Below are 23,368 nucleotides of genomic sequence, written 5' to 3'. Positions count from 1 at the left end.
GAAAGATAAGGAGGACATGGTCGCATTATTGCTGTCATCATTATCAACACCATTATAATCAGTCCTATCCCCATATACTTTCTCCTCCTCATCACTCCTATCCTTATTTCCATTAGCACTTAGAACATCATCATCTCCAAGCAAGAACTATCCCTATTTTCATCCTCACCATCCCCATCACTATGACCAACATCTCTGTCCCTATTGTCCCTGAGGGAATGGACTGTTTGATTTTTGTCTCGGTGTCCCCAACACATCACACAGTAGGTGCATAATAAATGCTTGTTGATTGATTCATTGATCATCATCACCATCTCTATCCCAATCTGCATGCTTGGCATCACCATCACCATCACTCACGTTTGCATTGTCTCGTGTACTTTTTAAAGCATAGTTCAATTGGTCTTGGTATAACCCTACACAGTAGGTAGGGCAGGTATTAGTATCCCCATTTAATAGAAACTGGGATCCAAAGACATTAAGTAACTGGCTCAAAATACATAACTCATCAGTGGAAAAGCTAGAACTAAAGAGTTTTTTGGAAGCTAATAATTTCCCTTCAAGAAGGGCCAAGTGGTAAGAGAATGAGTGTTCTGCCATCAATATGGTAGTTGAATTTTTGAATTTTTAACATTCCACTCACTAAGAAATCTAAAAGTTCCTTCTTGTCTCCAGATTGTGAAGCCAGTGAGCAGATGTCCCAGCATGGCTGGGACTTGGCTTGGTAATGTTAATTTAAAAATACCTGGAGTGGAATGTCCATAGAAAATAACAGTTTTCAAGACAAATTGGTCTATTTAAAATTTCAAGCTGAAGGTTCACAGTCCATTGACTAACTTACTTGGTTTTACTAGAAAATAAAAAGACATTCAGTTTCAAAAACAAAGGCTTTTGTTACCTCTTCAATATAAATATCAAAATCAGAGTCATCAATGTCAAATCCATTGTCATCGCTTCCTCCTGTGTCTGTAATATACCGTGGCTCAGAGGTCCCACTTCCTGCCTCTTCAGTACCTGTAAGAGCAAAGTAAGCATACCTTTCATCAATATATCTCTAGATGTTTATTATTCTCCATTTCCCCACCCCACTCCACCAGCTAGAGAACTTAACTAATTTCTTCAGGATAGAATTAGGATGTTGAACTGGCCAAAGTCTGCAACTTATCCTTAACCACTCAATATACCAATCTATGTCAAGACTGAAAAAATGCAATGACATAAACACATCTGATAGCAGAAAAAGAGATGTGGCCTTATCCCTTCTGGCCAGATCATTTGCATGAGCCTTGGCAGAATGTTAGAATCTTCAGAAAGGGAAGGGTGATGATGGACACAGCATTAAGTGTAATGAGATCATCTCTACCAAGCAATATCTGGTCTTGACTTGGAGTGGAACATGGGTCACTGTGTAGCTTGTTTTGTTTTGTTTCACTTAGACACCCCTTCCTCTACAAAAGAAATAATATCTTAGCAGCTTCTAAGTCTTATATAAACCAAATGTAAGAAAGGTAACACTGAAGGAGTCAGGGGCTTCTAAAAATGGTGGCCTAAGGTTCTGATCCATTTCTTCCTATTAGACTTGAAGAAGCAGGTGACCTGTCTACTCTGAGGAAGAGCCAGTAAGAGGGCTGGGGTAGCAGTTGTCCGTCTATGGCAGAGAAGCAGTCCCTTCCATAGGCCTCATATTACTCATGTGTTAAAATCGGGGGAGAAGGGCAGGGTGAGTACTGAATCAAATGATCTCTGGGGTCTCTTTTGGTTTTATATTTTAATAAGGACTTAGTAAGCAGCTTGTGGGAGGATTGCTAATGCAATTAGCATGAGTGCTAATGAAAATCAGATCCACATTGTAATGGAAGCAATATCTGCCAATACTCTCCCTCCCCCCATAACATGGGTTAGGCTAGTTTTTCCCTAAAAGGTGACAAAGCTATTCCTAGGACTTGATTGGCCATGGCTCAAGCTGTATCTTTCTTGATGCAGCCTCCTGGAAGCCTCTGGACATACTGATATGGGACTTAGTAGGCACCTAAGTCCAAAAGAAGGCCACCGACATGGAGTCAGGGCTTTGTAGACTTAGCATATATCTTAAGAATGTATAAGTCATTTAGTAATTAGCCCTGCTGACCAGGCACATTGAGATGTGGAGATGACGGGGGCCTCATCTACCTAAGGAAAGTTCTGGGGTAACTTGTTGAATATCTATACTTTGGCTAAGTAAACCTCCTTTTGTTAATGTTGAATGAGAGCCTTAATTCATTCCAGTATCAAACCTGAACTAACAGAATAATGGCCTGAGTTAGGACTACCCCAATACACATTTTAATTTATCACCTGGTCATTAAGTACCCAGGGTTTGCCCGAATTTCTTCAGTTTTGATTCTGGCTACACACTCTAAGATTCTCACTTGGTAAACTGTAAAATAATGGATAAAGGATTACAAAGCATACATCTAAGCCTAGAAACAAGCTACCTCAGAGTATTATTAATTTATTAACTTATTTCATAAACAACTGCTAAGTGCTTTCTATGTAAGAGACATCATATTAGGTTCTAGGAAAGTTAGAGAGGTAAGCAAAATGAGGTATGGCATCTATCTTCAAGGAATTTAGCATTTAATTTGAGAAATGGGGAATGTACACAAATAACTACATTACAAGATAAAATAATATAATCACATAAGGGACATAGACAGTTTTATAAAAATTCTGAGGCAGGAGATGTCACTTCCAATTCAGGAGATCAAGGAACCCACTGCAGAAGAGGAATGGACATTTGAGCTGGCCTTATAGTCTGGTTAGATCATATAGTCTGGCCCATTTGAGCAGGGCCTTATAGTCTGGTTAGATCATAACAAATAAAGATAGGGAAGGACCTTCCAGGCCTAAGGAATGGCTGCTCAATCAATCAATAAGGATAGAATAAATGAAACAATCTCTACTCTCAGGTAGTTTAAAAGGCCCAGAGGTGGGAAATAATGAGATGTGTTTGTTCAGGAGATTGTCTAGCTTGGAGAGATGATAGAGCAGATGGAGGACATTGAAGGAAGAAGCCCAAAAGGCAGGTTGGAGTGAGACCCTTGATGGCCTTGAACCAGCAGCCTAGTGCAAGTGTATCTCTGAGCAAAGCATAATTAACTAAGCAAAATGCTACAGTAAAGAGCAGGAAGAGACAGGCAAACCAGAAAAGAGGTGGAGTGTGGTGTGGTGCAAAGAACATTGGATCTAGAATCACGTCTGCAGCATTGGACAAGGCTGCTGTCTTCTTGAGGTTTCGTGTAGCCCATGTGTAAAAGCTGGGGGCTAAGGGATGGCTTGGTGCTGAACCAAACAACCTTTGGGGTCTCTTTTGGTTTTGTGATTCAGTGAGGTCTTGTGGTGAGCAGTTTGTGGGGGGTATTTCTGATGCAGTGGAAAAAGAACTGGGACTTGAATCAGGAAGACGTGAATTTGAATCTAGCCTCAGACACTAGCTGTTATGACTGGGCAATTCACTTAACTTCTGTCAGCCTCAGTTTCCTCAACTGTAAAATGGAGATAAGAATAGCACTTCACAAGGCTGTTGTGAGGATTAAATGAGATATTTATAAATTTTATTTATATAAATATGCTTATATATTTTATATAATATACTTGTATATTGTATATAATACACTTTATATAAATATACTTATATAAAGTATTTATAAAGCACTTAGCATAATCGTATATGGAACACAGTAGGCATTTAATAAATACTAGTTCTGTTTTCTTTCCTTCCTTTCCCTCCACCTGTCTCCCATGTCTAATTCTGATCATAAATCTCCTCCCTAAAAGGGAAGAAAGCCATCGACACAAGAACTACAATTATATAACTGAAAAGATCACTAAAAAGAAGCCAAACTTTGAGTAAATGAAACCAATAATGGTCCTAAGAACAGATAATAAAACATATTTCCCCTTTTTTTAGCAGAGAGGTGGAGGGTGACAGAGGCAGAATAGGACATACACTTTGAGATCTGGACACTGTATTGGTGGTTTCTGCTGAAGCGTTTTTCTTTGTTGGGGAAAGGTTAAAATCTAGGATGTGCTTTAGGTGATGAGAGAAGAGAGATGCAGACATGCTATAATGTAAAAAACAAAAAAACATCAATTAAGTTGCTTTTTTTTTAAAAAGGAGATAAGGCTTGGGGGGAGAAAGAAAAAGACTTTTTAGCCAGTGAGTGGAAAACGTGCTGGCTTCCGAGATCAGGAGTGTGTTGGCAGAGCAGAGGAGTCTATTTTCACCTTCTCCATAGTAATTTCCAACAGTTCTTTAAAACCCTCAACTTCTGCCAGCTGTCAGGTCTAGCATATTGACGACTGGTTATACCAAGCCAGGTATCTGTACCCCACCAGCTGCGTGTGAAGTGTTTTCCCAAAGCGAACTGCTAAAATCGGGTTCAACTAATTTCTATCATTATTATGGTATTTTATTATTGTCATTATTATTTTATTGCCATTATTTTATTATTAGGTTATTGTTTTACTGTTATTATTAGAACCTATTTAAAGCATAGCTTCCAAATTGTCTAACTTCAGAGGAAAGAATGCGTGTGACAAGAAAGAACTATAAAAAAAGGTCTTCAATTCTTTACTGGTCTTCAGTCCCTCCTAATTTCTAGTCTCTGTTTTCAGTGGACACTGGTGCTGTATTAATCTTCTTAAAGTGTCACTTTTATCACAGTTACTCTTTTAAAATATTTAATATTTTATTTTTTCCTTAATTACATGTAAAATCATTTTAATTTTTAAAAATATAACTAATTAATTAATTTTTAGCTTTCAACATTCATTTCCAGAAGATTTTGAGTTTGAAATTTTCTTCATCTTCTTCTGCACCCCCTCCCCAAGGCAGCACACAATCTGATATAGGCTTTACTTACACATTCATATTAGACATAGTTTCATATTAGTCATGATATAAAGAGGAATTAGAACTAATGGGAGGAACTACAAGAAAGAAGAAACAAAACAAAACAACAGAAGACAAGGAGAGCAAATAGTAGGCTTCTGCCTGCATTCAGAATCCATAGTTCTTTTTCTGGATGTGGATGGCCTTTTCCATCATGAATCTTTTGGAATTGTCTTAGGTCCTTGCATAGCTGAGAAGAGCCAAGTCTATCAAAGCCAGTCATTGCACAATGTGGCAGTTACTGTGTACAATGTTCTCCTGGTTCTGCTCATTTCGTTCAGTATCAGTTCATTTAAGTCTTCCTAGGTTTAAAAACAATTTTTAATATTCATTCTTTTCAAATTTTGAGTTCCAAATGCTCTCCCTCCCTTCTCCTCATTGAGAAGGCAAACAATTTGATATAGGTATCACAGTATACCCTCACCCAGAAACCTTCAATGACTCCCTATTGCCCACAGGACAGAGTACAAACTCCTGATATTTAAAATTCTTCACAATCTGGCCTCAACCTACCCTTCCAAATTTACTCCCATTACTTCTCTAGTACGACACACTCCAGCCAGATTGTTCTACTTGCTGGTCTATGCTTTCCAATTTCAATTCCTGCTTCTTAAAATACTCTCTCTTTACCTCCTCACCTTTCTCCTATCTATTCATAGCCACATTCTTCAAGCTCTAGTTTATGTCTCAGACCATTTCAGCCCACAACAACCTCTCTCCCCCTCTCGGAACTTCCAGCACTTATCTGTGCATATGACTCACTAGATGAATAATTGGGCAGCTAGGTGGCACGACTGATAGAGCACTGGGCTTGGAGTCAGGAAGACTCATCTTTGTGAGTTCAGATCTTGCCTCAGACACTTCCTAGCCGCATGACCCTGGACAAGTCCCTGAACTCTGCCTCAGTTTCCTCATCTGTAAAATGACCTATAGAAGGGAATGGCAAACCACTCTAGTGCCTTTGCCAAGAAAGCCCCAGATTGGGGCATGAAAAGTCAGACACAACCAAAAAACCACACAACAGATGAATAATGATACACTTCCTCATGTGACAACTCTCCTATTATCCTACAGTGCTTTATATTTATTTTTGCTTTTTGGAGGGGGGAAGGCAGGGCATTTGGGGTTAAGTGACTTACCCAAGGTCACACGGCTAGTTTTTGTGTTAAGTGTCTGAGGCCGAATTTGAACACAGGTCCTCCTGACTCCAGGGCTGGTGATCTATTCACTGTGCCACCTAGCTGCCCCATCCTACAGTATTTTATAACTTTTCATGTGTTTATTTTTTGTCAGCCCAAATGCCACAGGGCTTGTTCTCTAACCTGGCCTGGTACAGCTTCCCTTGCACACTTGGATGGGGGGGAGAGCCAGCCTGAGGCTATCCTAAGACCCCTCTTTATGTGGGCATGGCAGGCTTCTTTCCCCCAAGATTCTCATCACACTATGCCCATCCCATGTAGGAGCTCTTTTATCTTTGCCCAATTTAGGACCAAAAATGGTCAGAACTGGGGGGTAAGAGTGGGACAGAGTGCTAGAGGCCATTCAGTCTACCATGTCCTAAACTGTACAGAAGAGGAAACTGAGCCCCAGAGAGATTAACTAGTTTGGTGTTTGCACAGCTGGTACTGGAATTTACATCTGATTTCAAGGCCACTTCCAAGTGTTTTTCCACAACAGTATAGTGTGTTAAGGTTTGATTTCTTATTCCCCACTCTACTGAATAAAGTGGACCTCAGAAGAACTTGGTCCTGGACAGGGTGGAGTTCCTGAGCTAAGCTTCATCATCTACCATGTATTCACGCTAATTGGCCCTCATGAATGAAATAACACACTAGGCTGACTTCCCACTATCTCCAGCATAGATAAATATTTAGGTCTTCCCAATGATACCTCAATGGAATGGCTAAACTGTTATGAATGGAGCAAACTATTATTGCATCCACCATAAAATGTACCATTTTAGAGAAAACTGGAAGACCTTTATGAACTGACACAGGATGAAGTCAGCAGAATAAGGAAGACAACGTATACAATAACATTATGGTAACAAACAAGACTTGAAAAGTCTGAGAACTCACATCAGTGTACTTATCAAGTACAACTCCAGAGGGCTGATGTGGAAGCATGTTACCCATATCTTGCCAGAGATATATGCCTTATGTGCCTTAAAAGGCAGAAGAAGAGATATGTTCTTAGATATGGCCAAGGCTGGAATTTGCTTTATTTGACTATACATATTTGTTATGAAGGTTTAATTTTTCTCTTTTTTGTTGTTCAATTAGAAGGTGGGAGGGAGAGAAAATACATACTTGTTAACTGGCAAAAATTAAGTTAAAAAAATGAACTCCAATTTTCTGGAGATATATAACAGACAACCTCATTGTAGGCCAGTAGATGAAGCCCCCAGCCCTTCACAAAACACATGATCTTATCCACCAGGAAGATATGGGGTCACTTACTTTCCAGCCTAATCTCATGCATCTTCCCTTCATACAGTAGATAGAGTACTGGACTTGGAATCAGGAAGGCTCATCTTTGTGAGTTCAGATTTGGCCTCAGACACTTGCTATGTGACCCTGGGTAAATCTCTGAACCCTGTTTGCCTCAGTTTCCTCATCTGTAAAATGAGCTTAGAGAAAGGAAATGGCAACTCACTCTATCTTTTCCAAGAAAGCCCAAATGGGGTTCACATAGAATCAGACATAACTGAAACAAAACAATAACAATGCAACTTCCTCTTAGACAGCTAGGTGGTGCAGTGCATAGAGCAACTGGACCTGGAGTCAGGAGGACCTGAATTCAAATCCAGTCTCAGATACTTACTAGCTGTGTGACCCTAGGCAAGTCACTTAACCCTGTTTGTCTCAGTTTCCTCATCTGTAAAATGAGCTGGAAAAGGAAATGGCAAACCACTCCAGTATCTTTGCAAAGAAAACCCTAAATGGAGTCTTTAAGAGTTGGGCACAACTGAAATGATTGACAACAAATGAAATCTCAAAATTCTCCCCTTTTCTCTTTTAGCTCTATGCCATTACTTCTGCCATTCCCCATGACTGGAATGGACTATTACCTCACCCTCCCCACTTTAAACCAAAGCTCCATCTTTTAGAGGCCATACTTTTATACTTCACAGCCTAATTCAGGTACCACTTCTTCCATGAAGCCTTCTCTGATTCACCAGTTACTCCTTTGTGACATTTTTCATAGTCTTTTGAATCAATTTATTCTTTGCATTTATACTGTCTTATCAATCATAGCTTTTTGGCAGGGTCTTCCCCTCATTAAAATGAAAACTCTTTGAGATCAGGACCTATGTCCTATCTATATTTGTATCTCCATTGCCTAGAAAAAAAGTGGGGCAGCTAGGTGGTGCAGTGAATAGAGTACCCGCCCTGGAGTCAGGAGCACCTGAGTTCAAATGCCGCCTCAGACACTTAACACTTACTTGCTGTGAGACTTTGGGGAAGTTACTTAACCCCGATTGCCCCTCCAAAAAGCAAAAAATAAAAAGCACACTGTAGGGACCTAATGGATGTTTGTTGAATGGAATTAAATAGAAGGTAGAACACTTGACAATTGCAAAGACTGAATTAGCCCAATTCATGAGTACCACACACAACAGTCACTCTGCCTAAGGTACAGGGGACCCATGCTGAAGCACAATGGGGACAGAAGGACAAGCTAAGGAGGAGACAATGACCATCAGCAGAAGACCCTCCTCGCGGCTGGCCCTTCCCCATGTAAGTGGCCACTGTCTTTGATTTGCACAGCTAGTCAAAGAATAGCACTAAAGCACAGACTGGACCAGTGACAATCCCACAAAACTTGCTTCTCTGGAACTTGACTGAGTCAGAAGACATAGCTAACATAGCAGGATGAAGCAAAGTAGAAGCAGGTAAACAGATCTCTTTCATTGGACCCCCAGGGCCAGGACCTGCCTGGGGGCACACAGCAGAAGAGCTTCTCCTGAATTAGGTGGTCAGGATAGCCATCCAACATTGTCTCTGATTTCATTGCTCCAATGAACTCTGGGTAATGAGATTTTCCTTACCAATGTCGATCAGTCATTGTTATGTGACTTATAGTCTTAGAATTCTCTCTGGGAGTGCTGTGGGTAGAGGTATGCTGGAGCCAGCCCAGACTGGCTCCCAAGAACCAACTGTGAAATTTTCACTATGAGCATTTATACTTAGAAATTGGCAAATGTGACAAATCAAGGCCAGATTCATTGCTTTTATTGATTTTCTAGACTTAAGGACATAATGGAAAAATGTTAATAATACAGATTAAATTTAAAAAGTGAGTCATGGTGGCAGCTAGGTGGCCCAGTGGATGGAGCACTGACCCTGAAGTCAGGAGGACCTGAGTTCAAATCCAACCCTGACCAGACATTTAACATTTACTAGCTTTGTGACTCTGGGCAGGTCACTTACTCCCAATTGCCTCAAGAACACCCCCCCCCCCAAAAGTGTGTCATGTCTACTAAGTTCTGTGTCCCAAAGAAATAAAAGAAAATGTAAAGGGATCCCTGTTTGTACTAAAATATGTATAGAAGTCCTTTTTGTGGTGGCAAAGAATTGGAAATTGAGGTGATGGCCATCAGTTGCACTGACAAGTTGACATAAATGATTGTGATGGAAAATTTCTGCTATTAGAAATGATGAGGGGGTTGGTTTCAGAAAAATCTGGGAAGACTTATATGAACTGATGTAAAGTGCAGTGAGCAGAACCAGGAGAACACTGTACACAGAAACAGCAATATTGTACAGTAATTAATTATGAATGACTTAGATGCTTTAATCAATACAATGATCCAAGACAATTCCAAGGACTCATGATGAAAAAATGTTATCCATATCCAGAGAAAGAACTGACAACTTTTGAGGGCAGATTGAGAGCATACTTCTTAAACTTTATTTTTCTTGCTTTTTTGTAAGAGAGCCAATATGAAAATATGTTTTACACAACTTTACATGTATAATTAATATCATATTGCATGCCTTCTCAATAAGTAGGGGAGGCTGTATGGAGAGAGATCATTTGGAACTCAAATTTTTAAAAAAGAATGTTAAATAAAGTATATAGGAAAAAAGTATGTCTTGTGCATTTTTTTTTTCAGAGAGCCAGTTAAAAAACTTAAAAAATTTTTTTAGTTGTTAAACTTTTACCATCACGCCCTTCATTAAAGGGCAAATGGCTTGCCTGAGATCACACAGCCAGTCTATGCCAGAGGTACTATTTGAACCCAGGCCTTCTTGATTCCAAAGCCAGTTCTCTCCCTATGCTATGTTGTCTTTCACAATAATATTGTTAATATATTATAACCCAAGCCTGTAGTATAATGATTAAATAATACAGCATCCAAATTTCTGTACACATTTTCAGCTTTTGTAGTGTTAATTTGACCAACTAGGGACAAAATTCCTATTTATAACATTGTTCCTTGGAACTGTATCAGGTGTAAGAAAACCATGGCCTAAAGGCCAGATTCTGCCCACTACATGTTTTTGTAGGCCTCTTATCATTTGTAGGCCTCTATTTGCTCTCTATCATTGTTTAGTCTAAGCTGGCATTTTCATGGAACCAGTTACTGGATTTAGGCAGGATAGGCATAGAACCTAATCTTCCTATAACTATAATTAGGAGTGAATATTCCTTTTTTCCCAAGGAAAAAAACATTTATAACAGGTATTTCTGGTTTTTCTTCTTTAAATTCACATTTTTGTGTGTTTTGTTTCATCATAATTCTTTTTTTTTAATTTTAATTTTTATCTTTTGTTTTTTACCTGGAGTCAGAAAGACTCATCTTTGTGAGTTCAAATCTGGTCTTACTAACTTAATAACTATGTGACTCTGGGTGAGTCACTTAACCCTCTTTGCCTCAGTTCCTCATCTGTAAACTGAGTTGGAGATGGAAATGGCAAACCACTTTGGTACCTCTGCCAAGAAAACCCCAAATGGTATCACTGAGTTGGACACAACTGAAAACGATTTAACATTTCTACATCACCAGAATTTCTCTGTCTTCTTGCTGCCCCCTCCCAGAGAACTCTACCTCATTTGACAAATAATATTTTTAAAGTTAAAAAAATAAAGAGGAAGGAAAGAAAAAAAATCAGTAAAACCAATCAAGACATCAAAAAAGTCTGAAAATATATCCATCAATTACTATTCCTCACTCTCACTGCACAAGATTCATATCTCTTTTTGTGTGTTTATTATATATTTTTATATCATCCTTTATTCTACTCTACCTTATGTGACATCATGTCCTGATCCATCTGTTTTGTACATTTTCATTGCTCCCTGACAGATACTCGATTTCCATTTGTTCGCATTATTTTAAGTAGTTGTATTGACAACCTGTGCAGAACTCATCTGTGGTATGGGAACAACACTGGACCTGGTGTTGGAGGTCTGGCCTTAAGCCCCATGTTTAACATTTCCTGGCTATATGACTCTGGGAACTTGCTTACTTGGTCTCTCTGGGCTACACATAGCATATACTCACAACTGAGAAGAAAAGAATGGGAGATATAGAGTGCCTTGATGAAATTCCAGTGCTCTTTTAATGATCCTAAATTTTTCCCTGAAACAAAGAACCATACTTTTAATAACTCTATTTTCTTCAGGGTAGCTAGGAGGCACAGTGGATAGAGCACTGGGTCTGGAATTCAAATGTAGCCTCAGACACTTACTAGCTGTATGACCCTGGGCAAGTCACTTAACCCAAGTTGCCTCAGTTTCCTCATTTGTAAAATGAGCTGGAGAAGGAAATGGCAAACCACTACGGTATCTTTGCCAAGAAAACCCCAAACGGGGTCACCAAGATTCACACACAACTGAAATGACTGAATAACAACAATACTATCTCGGTGTTGCAGGGGTGACAGCCATAAAACTAAGGAACTAAGGTGTGACCTGGGGGCCTCATGCTTGACACTTCTGATCTAGTCCAACAGTCTTGTTTGTCAAGAACAAGCAAAAGGTTCATAAAATCAGTGAGTCAGCTTGCATTTATTAAGAGCCTACTAATAGCCAGGCACTGTGCTAAATGCTAAAGATAAAAAGAGGCAAAAGGCAGCCCCTGATCTCATGAAGCTCACAATCTAACAGGGGAAACAACATGCAAACGACTATGTACAAACAAGATCAATGCAGGGTAACCTGGACATAATCAGCTGAGGGAAGGCAATAGTAGTAAGGGGACCTGAAAAAGACTTCCTGTAGAAGGTAGGACTTTAGCCGAGACTTGGAGGATATCAGGGAAGCCAGGAAGAGGAGATGAGGAGGGAGAGAGGTCTAGGCATAGGGAGTAGACAGTGAAAATATGGCATCCAGGAATGAAGTGTGTTGTGCAAGGAACTACACGAAAGCCAGTGTCACACAGAGTATGTGGAGGGGTGTAAAGTTCCTGGTACACAGTAGCCACTAAATGAAAGTTGATTGATTGATTAAAGAAGGCTAGGAAGATAGGAAGGGGTCAGATTATGGGAGGGCTGTAAAAGCCAAACAGAGGATTTTATATTTGATCCTGGAGGCGACAGGGAGTCAGTGGAGATGATTGTGTGCGTGTGTGTGCGTGCGTGCGTGTGTGTGTGTGTGTGTGTGTGTGTGTGTGTGCAGGTGGCAATATGACCACAGTTCTACTTTAGGAGAAGAACAATTAAAAGACTTTAATTAAAAATTAAAAAATTAAAATTACCTGTTCAAGGTAATTCAATGGGTTGCAGAGCTTGAACCAGAAGCAGAGATATTGCTTCCCAGTTCTATACTCTTTTCATTCTGCCATATGTAATATGGCCTGTATATAATAATATTCCTGACTTTTCTTTATTTTCCATGGCTTTCATATAAGGAAAAGTGGTCAGAGAGAAGTGCAGTGGCCAACCTAATGTCACACAGTCATCAACAGACTTGGAACTAGGATTCACAGACTCTCTTTTTCTCATTGACACACACTTCCTCAGGTCTCATCTCAATGACCTTCTTCACAAGATGCTTTTGCTATTGTTAATTCTAAGGGAGAGAGAACTTGCAGCATCAGTTAGCTTCTGATAAGAATCTTGACTATAGCCTGGGGACAGTCTAATTGAATCCTGTGACCCATCTCATTCTATTTGCCACTTTGATAATCAGGAACAAAGAATATTAAAAATAAGACATTTATTATAACTAGAGTGGACATACAGTTAACTGGATTAAAAAGCACAATGGAGGCGTGCCGCTACTTAAAATCCAACATGAAAACACAAGACTCATAGAACAATAGAATTTTGCTTTACAAAAAGATAATTTTTTAAAAAAAATTTGCCTTACAAATGGCAGGGCTCTGATTTTGGGGGTCAAAGGATCTGGGTTGAAAACTCAGTTGTGACAGTTACTACTTAGATAACCTTGAGCAAATCTTTTCAACTCTATGAGACCAGGACCCTCGCCTATAAAACGAATAGGTTAGACTACATGGCCTAGAAGGTTCTGTCCAGCTCTAAAGCTATGGTCTCATGCTCTTATGGTCCTTAAATAGTGAGTTCTCTAGTACATTGGTAAGCTGTAAGGGAAAGGGCATAGAACTGGGTGCGTCAGATCCGATTTCAGCTTTGTTACTAATTATTTTTGTGATTTTAGGCAAGTCATTTCATTTCTCTTGGCCTTAATTTCCTCATCTGTCAATTGTGTGAGTGTGTGTGTGCCTGTGTAGACGTGCATGTGTATGTTTAATGATGGCAGTGGGGAGGTCCAACTAGACCTGTCATTAAGGTCTCTCCCGGCTACTAAATCCTATGAAATGGCTGTGTGGTGCCTTCATACACTGAGCACTGGGTTTGCAATCGGGAAGACTTGAATTAAAATCCAGGCTCAGACATTTCCTAGCTGTGTGACCCTGGGCAAATCACCTAAACTCTGCCTCATCTGTAAAAAGGGGATGAAAACAGCACCTACCTCTCTAGGTTGTTGTGAGGACAAAATGAGGTAGTATTTGTAAAGTGCTTATCACAGTGCCTGGCATATTTACTATAATAAATGCTATAAAAGTACTTTTTGTTCTCGTTTTTCAGCTATTTCAGTCATGTCCAACTCTTTGTGATCCTGTTTTGGGTTTTCTTGGCAAAGATACTGTAGTGGTTTGCCATTTCCTTCTCTAGCTCATTTTACAGATGGGGAAACTGAGGCAAACAAGGTTAAGTGACTTGCTTAAGGTCACAAAGCTAATAAGTGTCTGAGGTCAGATTTGAACTCACAAACATGAATCTTCTTAACTTCTGTCCCAGCATTCTATCCTCTGTGCCATATAAATGCTAGCTAATATGATGATTCTATTATAGCGACAAACTTAAAGATCACTCTTTAATGTTATGTCACCCTTACCAGAATTGTGGTTAGGAGAAGATGAAATTAGTCATCTGAAGAGACAGGCCACTCTGTTTTCGCTCCTTAATGCTCTCTCTCAGTAAAGAGAAAGAAACAGTGGAAAGTTAAGCAGGTGGCTAGACACCAGGGTATTGGGCAGAAGCTGCTCTGGCTACCTGCTGGCTTAGGAAATACAGAGGCAAGGCATAATAAGATCTGCAGCTGGGAGCACAGCGGGCAAACCTAAACCCATCTTCCCAGCCTGTTGTGCTGGGATGTTGCTGAATGGAATCCTTGGATCTTGAGGGAGGAATATTGAATAATAATTTACTCAGTCATCTCCTTCCATGCCAGTGCCTTGTGACTCTCAATTAAAACTTACAATTAATTAAAAGAATCCCTAAAGGCTTTAAAAAGAGTTGTAGAGGGGATGGCTGCTGTTGGTGCTATGCATAGAGCAGGTGAGGAGGAAGCATTTGTTGAATGAATGAATGAAATGAATGAATCAATGTGGTTAATCCTTCGGGGCAAAATATCACTTACCTCATAAGTGATAAAATTCATATTCCCAAGTGGCTTCCTACTTCTAGAATCTGAAATTTTCAGCCTTCACAAAAGGCTGCATGTTCAACCTGCCGAAAATGCCTACTTGGATGTCTCCTTGTGATGTGCAATTGGTTTACTGAAGCTGATTTCAGCTTCACTGGGCTAGACCCAGCAAATGCTAGGCTGCCCAAGGTCTGTATCAGTGGGGCATAAGAGCTGAATCTGCTTAACCTTTTTTGTGCCTTAGTACTCTTTGGCAGTCCGGGGAAACCTTCTGAGAATTATATTTTTTAATGTATTAAATAAAATACATAGGCTTACCAAGGAAATCAATTACAGTTATTGCTTCCATATTGTGGGTGTTAGGGGCGAAGTGGCCCCAAATATGTGTAAAAATTTTTGGCCCTTCCTTCATACCAGAGAAGCAGTCTGGATTATTTCTTTTTCTTTTATGGGGTGTTTACAGTACCTTATTGTAAAATTGGGTTAAGTATTTGGTCATAGGCTCTATGTCTCCTGCTGGCCTTTGTGTGTCCTTTGTGGCTTGTACAAAACTCCCCTAAAATTCCCATTTAATTTCTTCTGAATATATATATATATGGGGAAAGCTGAAATGTGGAAGGGATAACTGTATATTAAAATACACTCATTGAAATATTAAAAAAATAAATTAACAAACCTGAGGTTAAAACCCCCTGCACAGATTCTATCATGCTGAGGCAGAGTTTGGGGGAATGTGGAAGGGGAGACTTTGAGACTGTGTCTGCTGTAGGGAGGGGGCTTAACAACTAGGAAAATCAGAAAAAAAACCTCCTGAAGAGATTGTCCTTGAAGAAAACCTTGATATAGAGCTGTAAGACACATTTCAGGCTATATAATGCAATTTTCTAGGGCAACTAGGTAGTGCACTGGATAGAACAATGTGTCTGGAATCAGAAAGACTCATTTTCATGAGTTCAAATCCTGTCCCAGACACTTACTAGCTGTGTGACCCTGGGCAAATCACTTAACCTGCTTGCCTCATTTTCCTCATCTATTAAATGATCTGGAGAAGAAAATAGCAAACCACTATTGTAGCAACAAACTTAAAGATCACTCTCTAATGTTATGTTACCCTTACCAGAACTGTAGTTAGAAGAAAATGAAATTAGTCATCTGAAGAGACAGGAGACTCTGTTTTTGCTCCTTAATGCTCTCTCTCAGTAAAGAGAAAGGAACAGTGGAAAGTCAAGCAGATGGCTAGACACCAGGGCATTGGGCAGAGGCTTCTCTGGCTACCTGCTGGCTTCAAGAAAACTCTGAATGGGGTCACAAAGAGTCAGATGTGACTGCAATATCTGCAACTCCCTTCTTTTGCAGATAAGAAAAAAGAATAAGAAAAATGAGGTTCAGAGAGGCCACATGGGTAGTGAGTAGCAGAGTCAGGATTCAAACCCATGTCATCTGACTACAAATCAAATGGCCTTCCATCACCAGAGCAGAGGTGGGCTCACCCTACGCCCAAAGGCAATAAGAAACATAATTTCATGGGATCCTTAGTTATGGTGTGTTTAAGCAATAGAACCACCATGAAGACAATATTTTCTGTTCATGAGGAGATAGAGAAATTCCATAAAGAACTCAATTAGATCCTCCACTGACTAAATCAACATATACCTTAATACTTGGTGATTTCAATGTAATACTTGCAACAATGAGAGATAGTAAAAAAAAAGGATCAGGATTAGAAAAAGAGGTGAAAATTTTAGACTTGAAAACCCAACTCTATGCATCATCAAGACTTTATTCAAGAAGAAAGTGAGGAAGTTGATGGACATGGTAAGCAATGAATAACATCACAGCTCCCCCAGATGAAAATGGCCATAACTCAATAGAGAGGAAATGACTGATTACTAATGAAGGTCTCATTTGAGAGTCAGATGTCTGGGTTCAGTTGATATATTAAAGATAAAAATCAACACCAAAATACAAGAAAGGATACGGATGAGACTATGGCAAATATGGCAATTATAACAGCTACTAGCTGACCTATTCAAATAAACTACTTATGCAGGAAAATGGGAAATGGCACAAGAAGATATACGATTTGATGAACTTGGAAGTCCAAGGGACTTGAGAGGCCATAGACTTGTATATTCTTTTTTTTTTTTTGCTTTTTTTTTTTTGGAGGGCAATTGGGGTTAAGTGACTTGCCCAACGTCACATGGCTAGTTTTTGTGTGAAGTGAGGCCAGATTTGAACTCAGGTCCTCCTGACTCCAGGGCTGGTGCTTTATTCACTGTGTCACCTAGCTGCCCCCGACTTGTATATTCAAGTCCCTAAGTATGAAGATAAGGAGCTGGGGTTGTGAAGAAGTAAGTAAGTCAATTATTGAACCCCTTAAGAAAGCAAAGACAATGACATGGAAGCCATTAGGTAACTGTGTCAACATCTGGACCTGATAATGCAGACAAATGGAGTCAACCTCAGAGGAAGAGAAGTTGCTGAGTGAGGGTAGACCAACTAGCAAAAAGACTGTTTAGCAAGAGTGAAGAGCGAGGGATGGGGCTACTCCTCCTGGCCTTTGTACATTGATTTACAATTTATGTCTTCCCTTTTAGAATGCAACCTCCTTGAAGGCAAAGGCTGTCTTTGCTTTTTCTTTGTCATCCTAGACCTTGGTATTGCTTGGCATATCATAAGTGCATCACAGATGTTTGTTGATTGAGTGATGAAAAGAAGAACACCCAGTACTAGAGAAGTCAGCTAAGAATGTGATCCTTTGCAGGGGGAAACTGGTTTCCATTATCAACAGAAGATGAAAGGAATGTGAGAAGGGATGTAGAATGAAGGTGAACTTGATAAGCATACAGTGGGGGTCCTAACCATATCAGTTAGCATAAGAAAGCAGAGTCATGATCATATGGTCCATGAGTGAGGTAGGGCTGGGGTCAACCTGGAGAAAATTCCAGGAGAGGTAGAGGAGAGTATTCACCTCAGCAGAAAAGCTCTGAATCACAGAAATCAAGGGCAGCATTAGGTAGGAGTTTACCTGCCACAGATTAGGGAAACAATCCTTTAACTGGAGTCCCTACCTTCTAGACTCTTGGGATGCCTAAACATGGGAAACTCTTCAGGAGTGACAGCTTCCACAGCTGACCCCTGAAAACACAGGGGACCTAGGTGTATAGGCACCAGATAGATGCAGCAGACAGTTCTGTCCAGGCATCTGAGTCAGCAAGTACTTGGTATTTATGTTCCCAGGCTGGACTAAGGTCACACTTGAAGCTAGGATCCTTTCTGTGGCACAATGAGGAAGTGAAGAAGTATGAGACAGAAAGATCCAGTTGTAAGGGGTACATAGTATGATCGAGAAAAGCCAGGGAAGTAAGCCATGTTGGATTATAATTTTATTGTTTTGAATATTGTCAGATTCCACAGACTATTTTTTCTGCCCTTATCAGACAATGTGTGTGTGTGTCTGAAGCCTTATGAATTTTGTTAAATATGTTTTTATGTTCTTTTGGTAAAAGGGCTTCCTTTAAAAAATAATATAATACTTGTGAGCCAAAGGAATGTCAGAATGATTTCATACATTCCTCAATGAGGCCTGTGTTCTAAAAGCCCTAGAGAGTTCTAGGAGACAATAAGCCATGTAAGGGACAGGAAATATCAAGAATGACTAACCTGAAGAATGTACCCCATTCCTGCCCCTCCCTATGATGCCACTGTGGACAACCAAAGGGCAAAAGGGAATGAAGCTAGGCTTACATCCCTCATCTTTGTCCCATAATGTGGTCCTGTAGTTAGCTGAATCTCAGAAGCAACAATGCACAAATGATAACATTGGCTGTCAATAATCTGGGATTTTTTTGGCCAAAGGACCTTTTCATAATAAACAAGAAGAAAGATAATTTATCATGACCAAGGAAGGAGGATTTTGCATGTTGACCAACACTGGGTTAGAATACAAGGGAAGTCAAAAGTGCTCAGCATCACAATCTCCCCAGATAATTCACCTTCCTAGGGAAATGGCCAGAATGCTAACCCTATTCATTCCCTGCCTCAATGATGAGTTGAATTCTTTGATTAGCTGATCTATGACATGGAATGGATGGAACTACTCTTCCTCCTGGCCCTTTGTGCTGTGCTTATTGTACATGGACTGATTTATAATGTATATAATTGTGTAAATGTATACCCTTTCTAATGGGGCAAGACTTACTTACTTTTAATATACAGTTTGAGAAAAAAAATAAGCAAGAAGAATTTCAAGGCTGCAGTGCCCTAATCCAAAACCTAGAGTGACTGGTTGCTCATGAGTTGTTTGATGAATGGAGAGCACATCACACTGCCTGGGGCTGCTTTGTGTTAGGGAGCAGGGGCACCCCACAAAAGATGCTCTTGAGGGACCCGAGATGTTTGCAGGGAAAAGTCTATACGCAGAAGTGGTTCAATTCATTTGAACACAACAGTTTTTACGGTGCCTAAAAAAGAATGCTTGGTATTCAGTCAACATTTATTACTCTCTTTATCTTCATGTCCTACTTATATCTCAAATTCTTGTTTCCAGAACTACTCCCTCCCTTTCATCTTTAGCTCCTCTTTCTCTGCTAGGTCTTTTCCTTTTGCCCCCAAACATAATCAGCTCTATACAGTTCTCAAAAACAAAAACAACAACAAAAAAACAACTTTCTTTGGATTCTGCCAACCTATCAAGCCGTTATCTTGACTTCAAATCTGGTCTCAAACACTTATTAGCTGTGAGGCCCTGGGAAAGTCACTTAAATCTCTGTTTGATTTAGTTTCCTCACCTGTAAAATGGGAGAAAATTCTTGCAATCTTGCAATGTTGTTGTAAGGATCAAAAGAGACAATAATTGTTAAATGCTTACTTAGTACAGTTCCTGACACAGAGTAAGTGCTATATAAATGTTAGTCATCATCACCATCATCATCATCATCATCACCCTATGGTTCCACCTACTTTATTGCTTCCGATTATTTACCATCTACTTACTCCTCTGCCTGTACAATCTGGTTTTATTAAAACTGTTCTTTACAAGGTCACCAATGACTTTTTAATTGCAGTTGCCAAATCCAATGGCTTTTGCTCAGTCCTTACCATCCTTGACCCTTCTGTAGCATTTGACATTGTTGACAATCTTTTCCTTGATATTCTTTCCTCCCTAAGGAGCACAACTGCTTAGTAATGATGTGGCATCATTGCTGATTGCTTTCACCAATCCACCAATGGGGGGAGCCTTTTAAAAGCCTACCTACCCAGCCTTAGGGGCAATATCACCGTGAAGAAATTATAGTATAGCAACTTTAAGATGTTTGGAATGGGGGAGAGGGAGGGAAGGAGATTACCTTATTCTGTCTTCTTCCATTTCAGCTAGTATAATAGGTTTCAGGAGAGAGAGCTCTCAAGAGGTCATGGATTAAAGAGGTAACTTTCTATTATGGGTAGGACAGGACCTCTCTGATTCATAACTGACTCCTTTCTTGGAAAAGGAGGGAGACATTTCCACTGACCTTCAAACTTTCAGACTTTGGAATATATAAATGTCATGATGTTATTTCCAAGCTTTCAAGAGAACAGAGCTGAGTTTCCCCTTTGCCTAGAATGTGGCCTGACTTAAAGAGGAATAATATGAATACTTGAAGACACAGGCCTTTTGGAATCACCATGGGTCATTTGTTCTCTTCACTTCCAGTTGGCCATAAGCAATAACCTGGAGAGAAGAAAGTTGTTGGCTCTGCTCTCTTGGTTCTTTCTCCCTTTCCCCTTTCCTTTCATGGACCTAGAAAAACAGAGCCAGTCTCTATGACACTTTACCTGTCTTTCATGATGGTTCCTCCCCACTGCACTCCCCCCCCCTCCCCGCCCCCTGCCCCGGCCCTGCTTCTTCTCCTACCTGCTTAATAATTCCTTGGTCTCCCTCACTAACCCATTTAGGAATTTCTGTTCCCTAAGTTTGGGTGTTACCCCAAGCTGCTGTCCAACCGGGCAGAACAAAGAAAAAATGAAATAACCCCTGCCCTCAAGGAGTTTATATTCTATAAAGTAAAACAGAAATTTCTAAGCCGAGCATCTAAAGACCTTTACAGTCTGGTTGCAACCTCTCCTCCAGCCTCATTCCATGCTACTTACCAGAATAAAGAAAATCAGCCTTCTGACCACTTCCTCATCTCATCCTGCCCACTCTGTTTTCCCCTGTGCCTGTACTTCATTCTCTTCATATCTCTGCCTGTGGAAATGCCTGTCTTCTTTCACAGCCCAGCTCAGGTACCTTCCTCCTTCATGAAGGTTTCCCAGATCTGCCCAGCTGAGGGTGATCTCTTCCTCCTCAACTTTTCTAATATTACTTTGTATGGATTCTGCCCTTGTCCTTATTGTATTCTAAATGCCATATCCTCTCAAATATGCTGTAAATTTTTTGAGGGCATAAACTGTGCCATTTTTTATCTTTGTATGTCCAGAGCCTAGCAGATGGGTGAATAGAACAAAGTGCTGGCCCTGGAGTCAGGAAGATCTGAGTTCAAATTCAGCCTCAGTCACTAACTAGCTGTGAGACCCTGGGCAAGTCAATTACCCCTGTTTGCCTCACTTTCCTCATTTTGTAAAATGAGCTGGAAAAGGAAATGGCAAACCACTCTGGTATCTCCGTCAAGAAAATCCCAAATGGGGTCACAGAGTCAGACATGATGGAAAAATGACTAAACAATGAATGTCCAAAGCCTAGCATAGCTCCTGCCTCCCAGTAGGTATTAAATAAAGTGATTGTTGGACTGAATATGTTATTTCTCCCCAGCAGAGTGTAGGCTCCTGGAGGGCAAAAACTGTATCACTTTTACCTTCGTATCCCCAGTGTCTAAGTGCTGGGCATATAGTAAGCATTTAATAAATGCATGTTAGATTAATCAACTAATGAAATACTTTCAGATTATTTTGAAGTAGCCTCATTGCTATTGGTAATATAGAAAGTAGAATAAAAGTTATCTTGATAACTCATGTGATTTTATGATCTAACACAGAAGTGACCCAGAGTGGATTCTTTTGTGTCTAACTTTTCTAATCAGTTCCTCTAGCAGCTGGCTAAGGAAAGGGTCACCTTCCCTTCTGCTTTAGCCTCGTGGCTCTGAGAAACAGGCTTGGAGTTTTAGTTTATTTTGTTTGTGTAGGTGCAGGTAATAGAGTCCTTGGACCAGGACTACAAACCATAGGGACTTTTTGAAACTCAAAATTCTAGGCTGGATGTTGCTGACAGACCAGAGGGAAGTCCCAAGGAGCCAGGGTGCAAGGATGCAAGGCTGGGTAGGAGGCTTTGCACTTCAAACTTGGTGGGAATAATGCTACATAGTAACTGAGCTAAACTGTGCACCTAATTCTTCTTCCCTCCTCAGAAATTGAGAGAGGTGTGGGGGGTGTTATATCCCTATGTGATGGAGGGATAATTTGTATATTTGCTCTTCCTATGTTTTCCAAGCAAATATTCTTTTATAAAATCTAATCTGGCTGTTAAGTTGTTAAATGGAGCTCGGATGATTGGACCCTTAAAATCCAGGGAGCATAATTGATGGGAAGCTATCAGAGTAGTTACAGTTACACAAGTATTATTCTCACTTTATAGATTAGGAAACTGAGTCCCAGAGAAGTTAAATAATTTGCCCATGATCACAAAGCAGGTGAGTGTAAGAACTCAGGTAGGTCTTTGTATGCTACTATGTCTACCATGCTTAAAAGTATGTGTATACACACACATGTATATATGTATATATATAAAACATAATATATAATATGTATTTTATGTTATATGCATGTACATATACAAATTATACATACATATGTGTATATACATATACATAAATAAAATCATATTGCTTGAAGCCTTCTCAATTTAAATGAGTACAAAAGTCAGGACTAACTCCCCACCTCATCCCCAATGTGTTTTAATACTGTGATCTCTGCACAGGGTATTTTTTCCTTGTAGCCCCATCTCATACATGTCCACTGATGAGACCGGAGATCCTATCAGCCCTAAAGTTGTGTGAATTATCGCCACCTGCTGGATGTCTGTTCACACTTCTTCCATTGGAGTAATGGTGATTTCCCAGATGCTCATGAACTTCAGAATCCTCAGTTGGTTTTTAAAGTCCCTTTATGAGCTCCAAGGTCAAGAAAAGCCGTGGGAGACTCATTCCACCAGACTAAAATGAGACTGGGTTTATATTCTTTTTTTTTTAAATGCTTTATTAACTTCTGATTTACATCATTAATTTCCGCCAGATTTTCAGTTACAAATTTTCTCCCCATTATTCCTCTATCCACCACCCCAAAATAGCAATCCCACAGGATAACCCCTCCTCCAATCTGCTCTCTCCTATATCTTCTCCCATACCCCCTTAGACTTTTCCAGTAGGGCATGGTGGATCTCTATGCCCTAGTGCCTGTATATCTTATTTCCCAATTACATGTATAATAGTATTAATAAAAGTATATATAATTTTAAACATTTGTTTTTAAAACTTTGAATTCCAGATTCATTCCCTTCCT

At 39.9% G+C, this 23,368-nt stretch overlaps 1 protein-coding gene across 2 annotated transcripts in view; it reads right to left on the bottom strand.

The window, feature by feature from the left end:
* EGFLAM (EGF like, fibronectin type III and laminin G domains) overlaps positions 1-23,368 on the bottom strand; it is a 167,248-nt gene that overhangs the window by 74,400 nt on the left and 69,480 nt on the right. For both annotated transcript variants that reach the window (XM_069096177.1, XM_069096178.1), the window contains one exon: positions 899-1,014. In XM_069096177.1, coding sequence (XP_068952278.1) covers positions 899-1,014 — 116 coding nt within the window. The remainder of the gene's footprint in view (positions 1-898; positions 1,015-23,368) is intronic.

This window comes from Petaurus breviceps, unplaced genomic scaffold (genome assembly GCF_028583685.1).
Source record: "Petaurus breviceps papuanus isolate PSGF00001 unplaced genomic scaffold, PetGlider_PUasm1.0 229, whole genome shotgun sequence".
NCBI classification, from domain to species: domain Eukaryota; kingdom Metazoa; phylum Chordata; class Mammalia; order Diprotodontia; family Petauridae; genus Petaurus; species Petaurus breviceps.
This window is presented reverse-complemented; position numbering and strand designations above follow the sequence as displayed.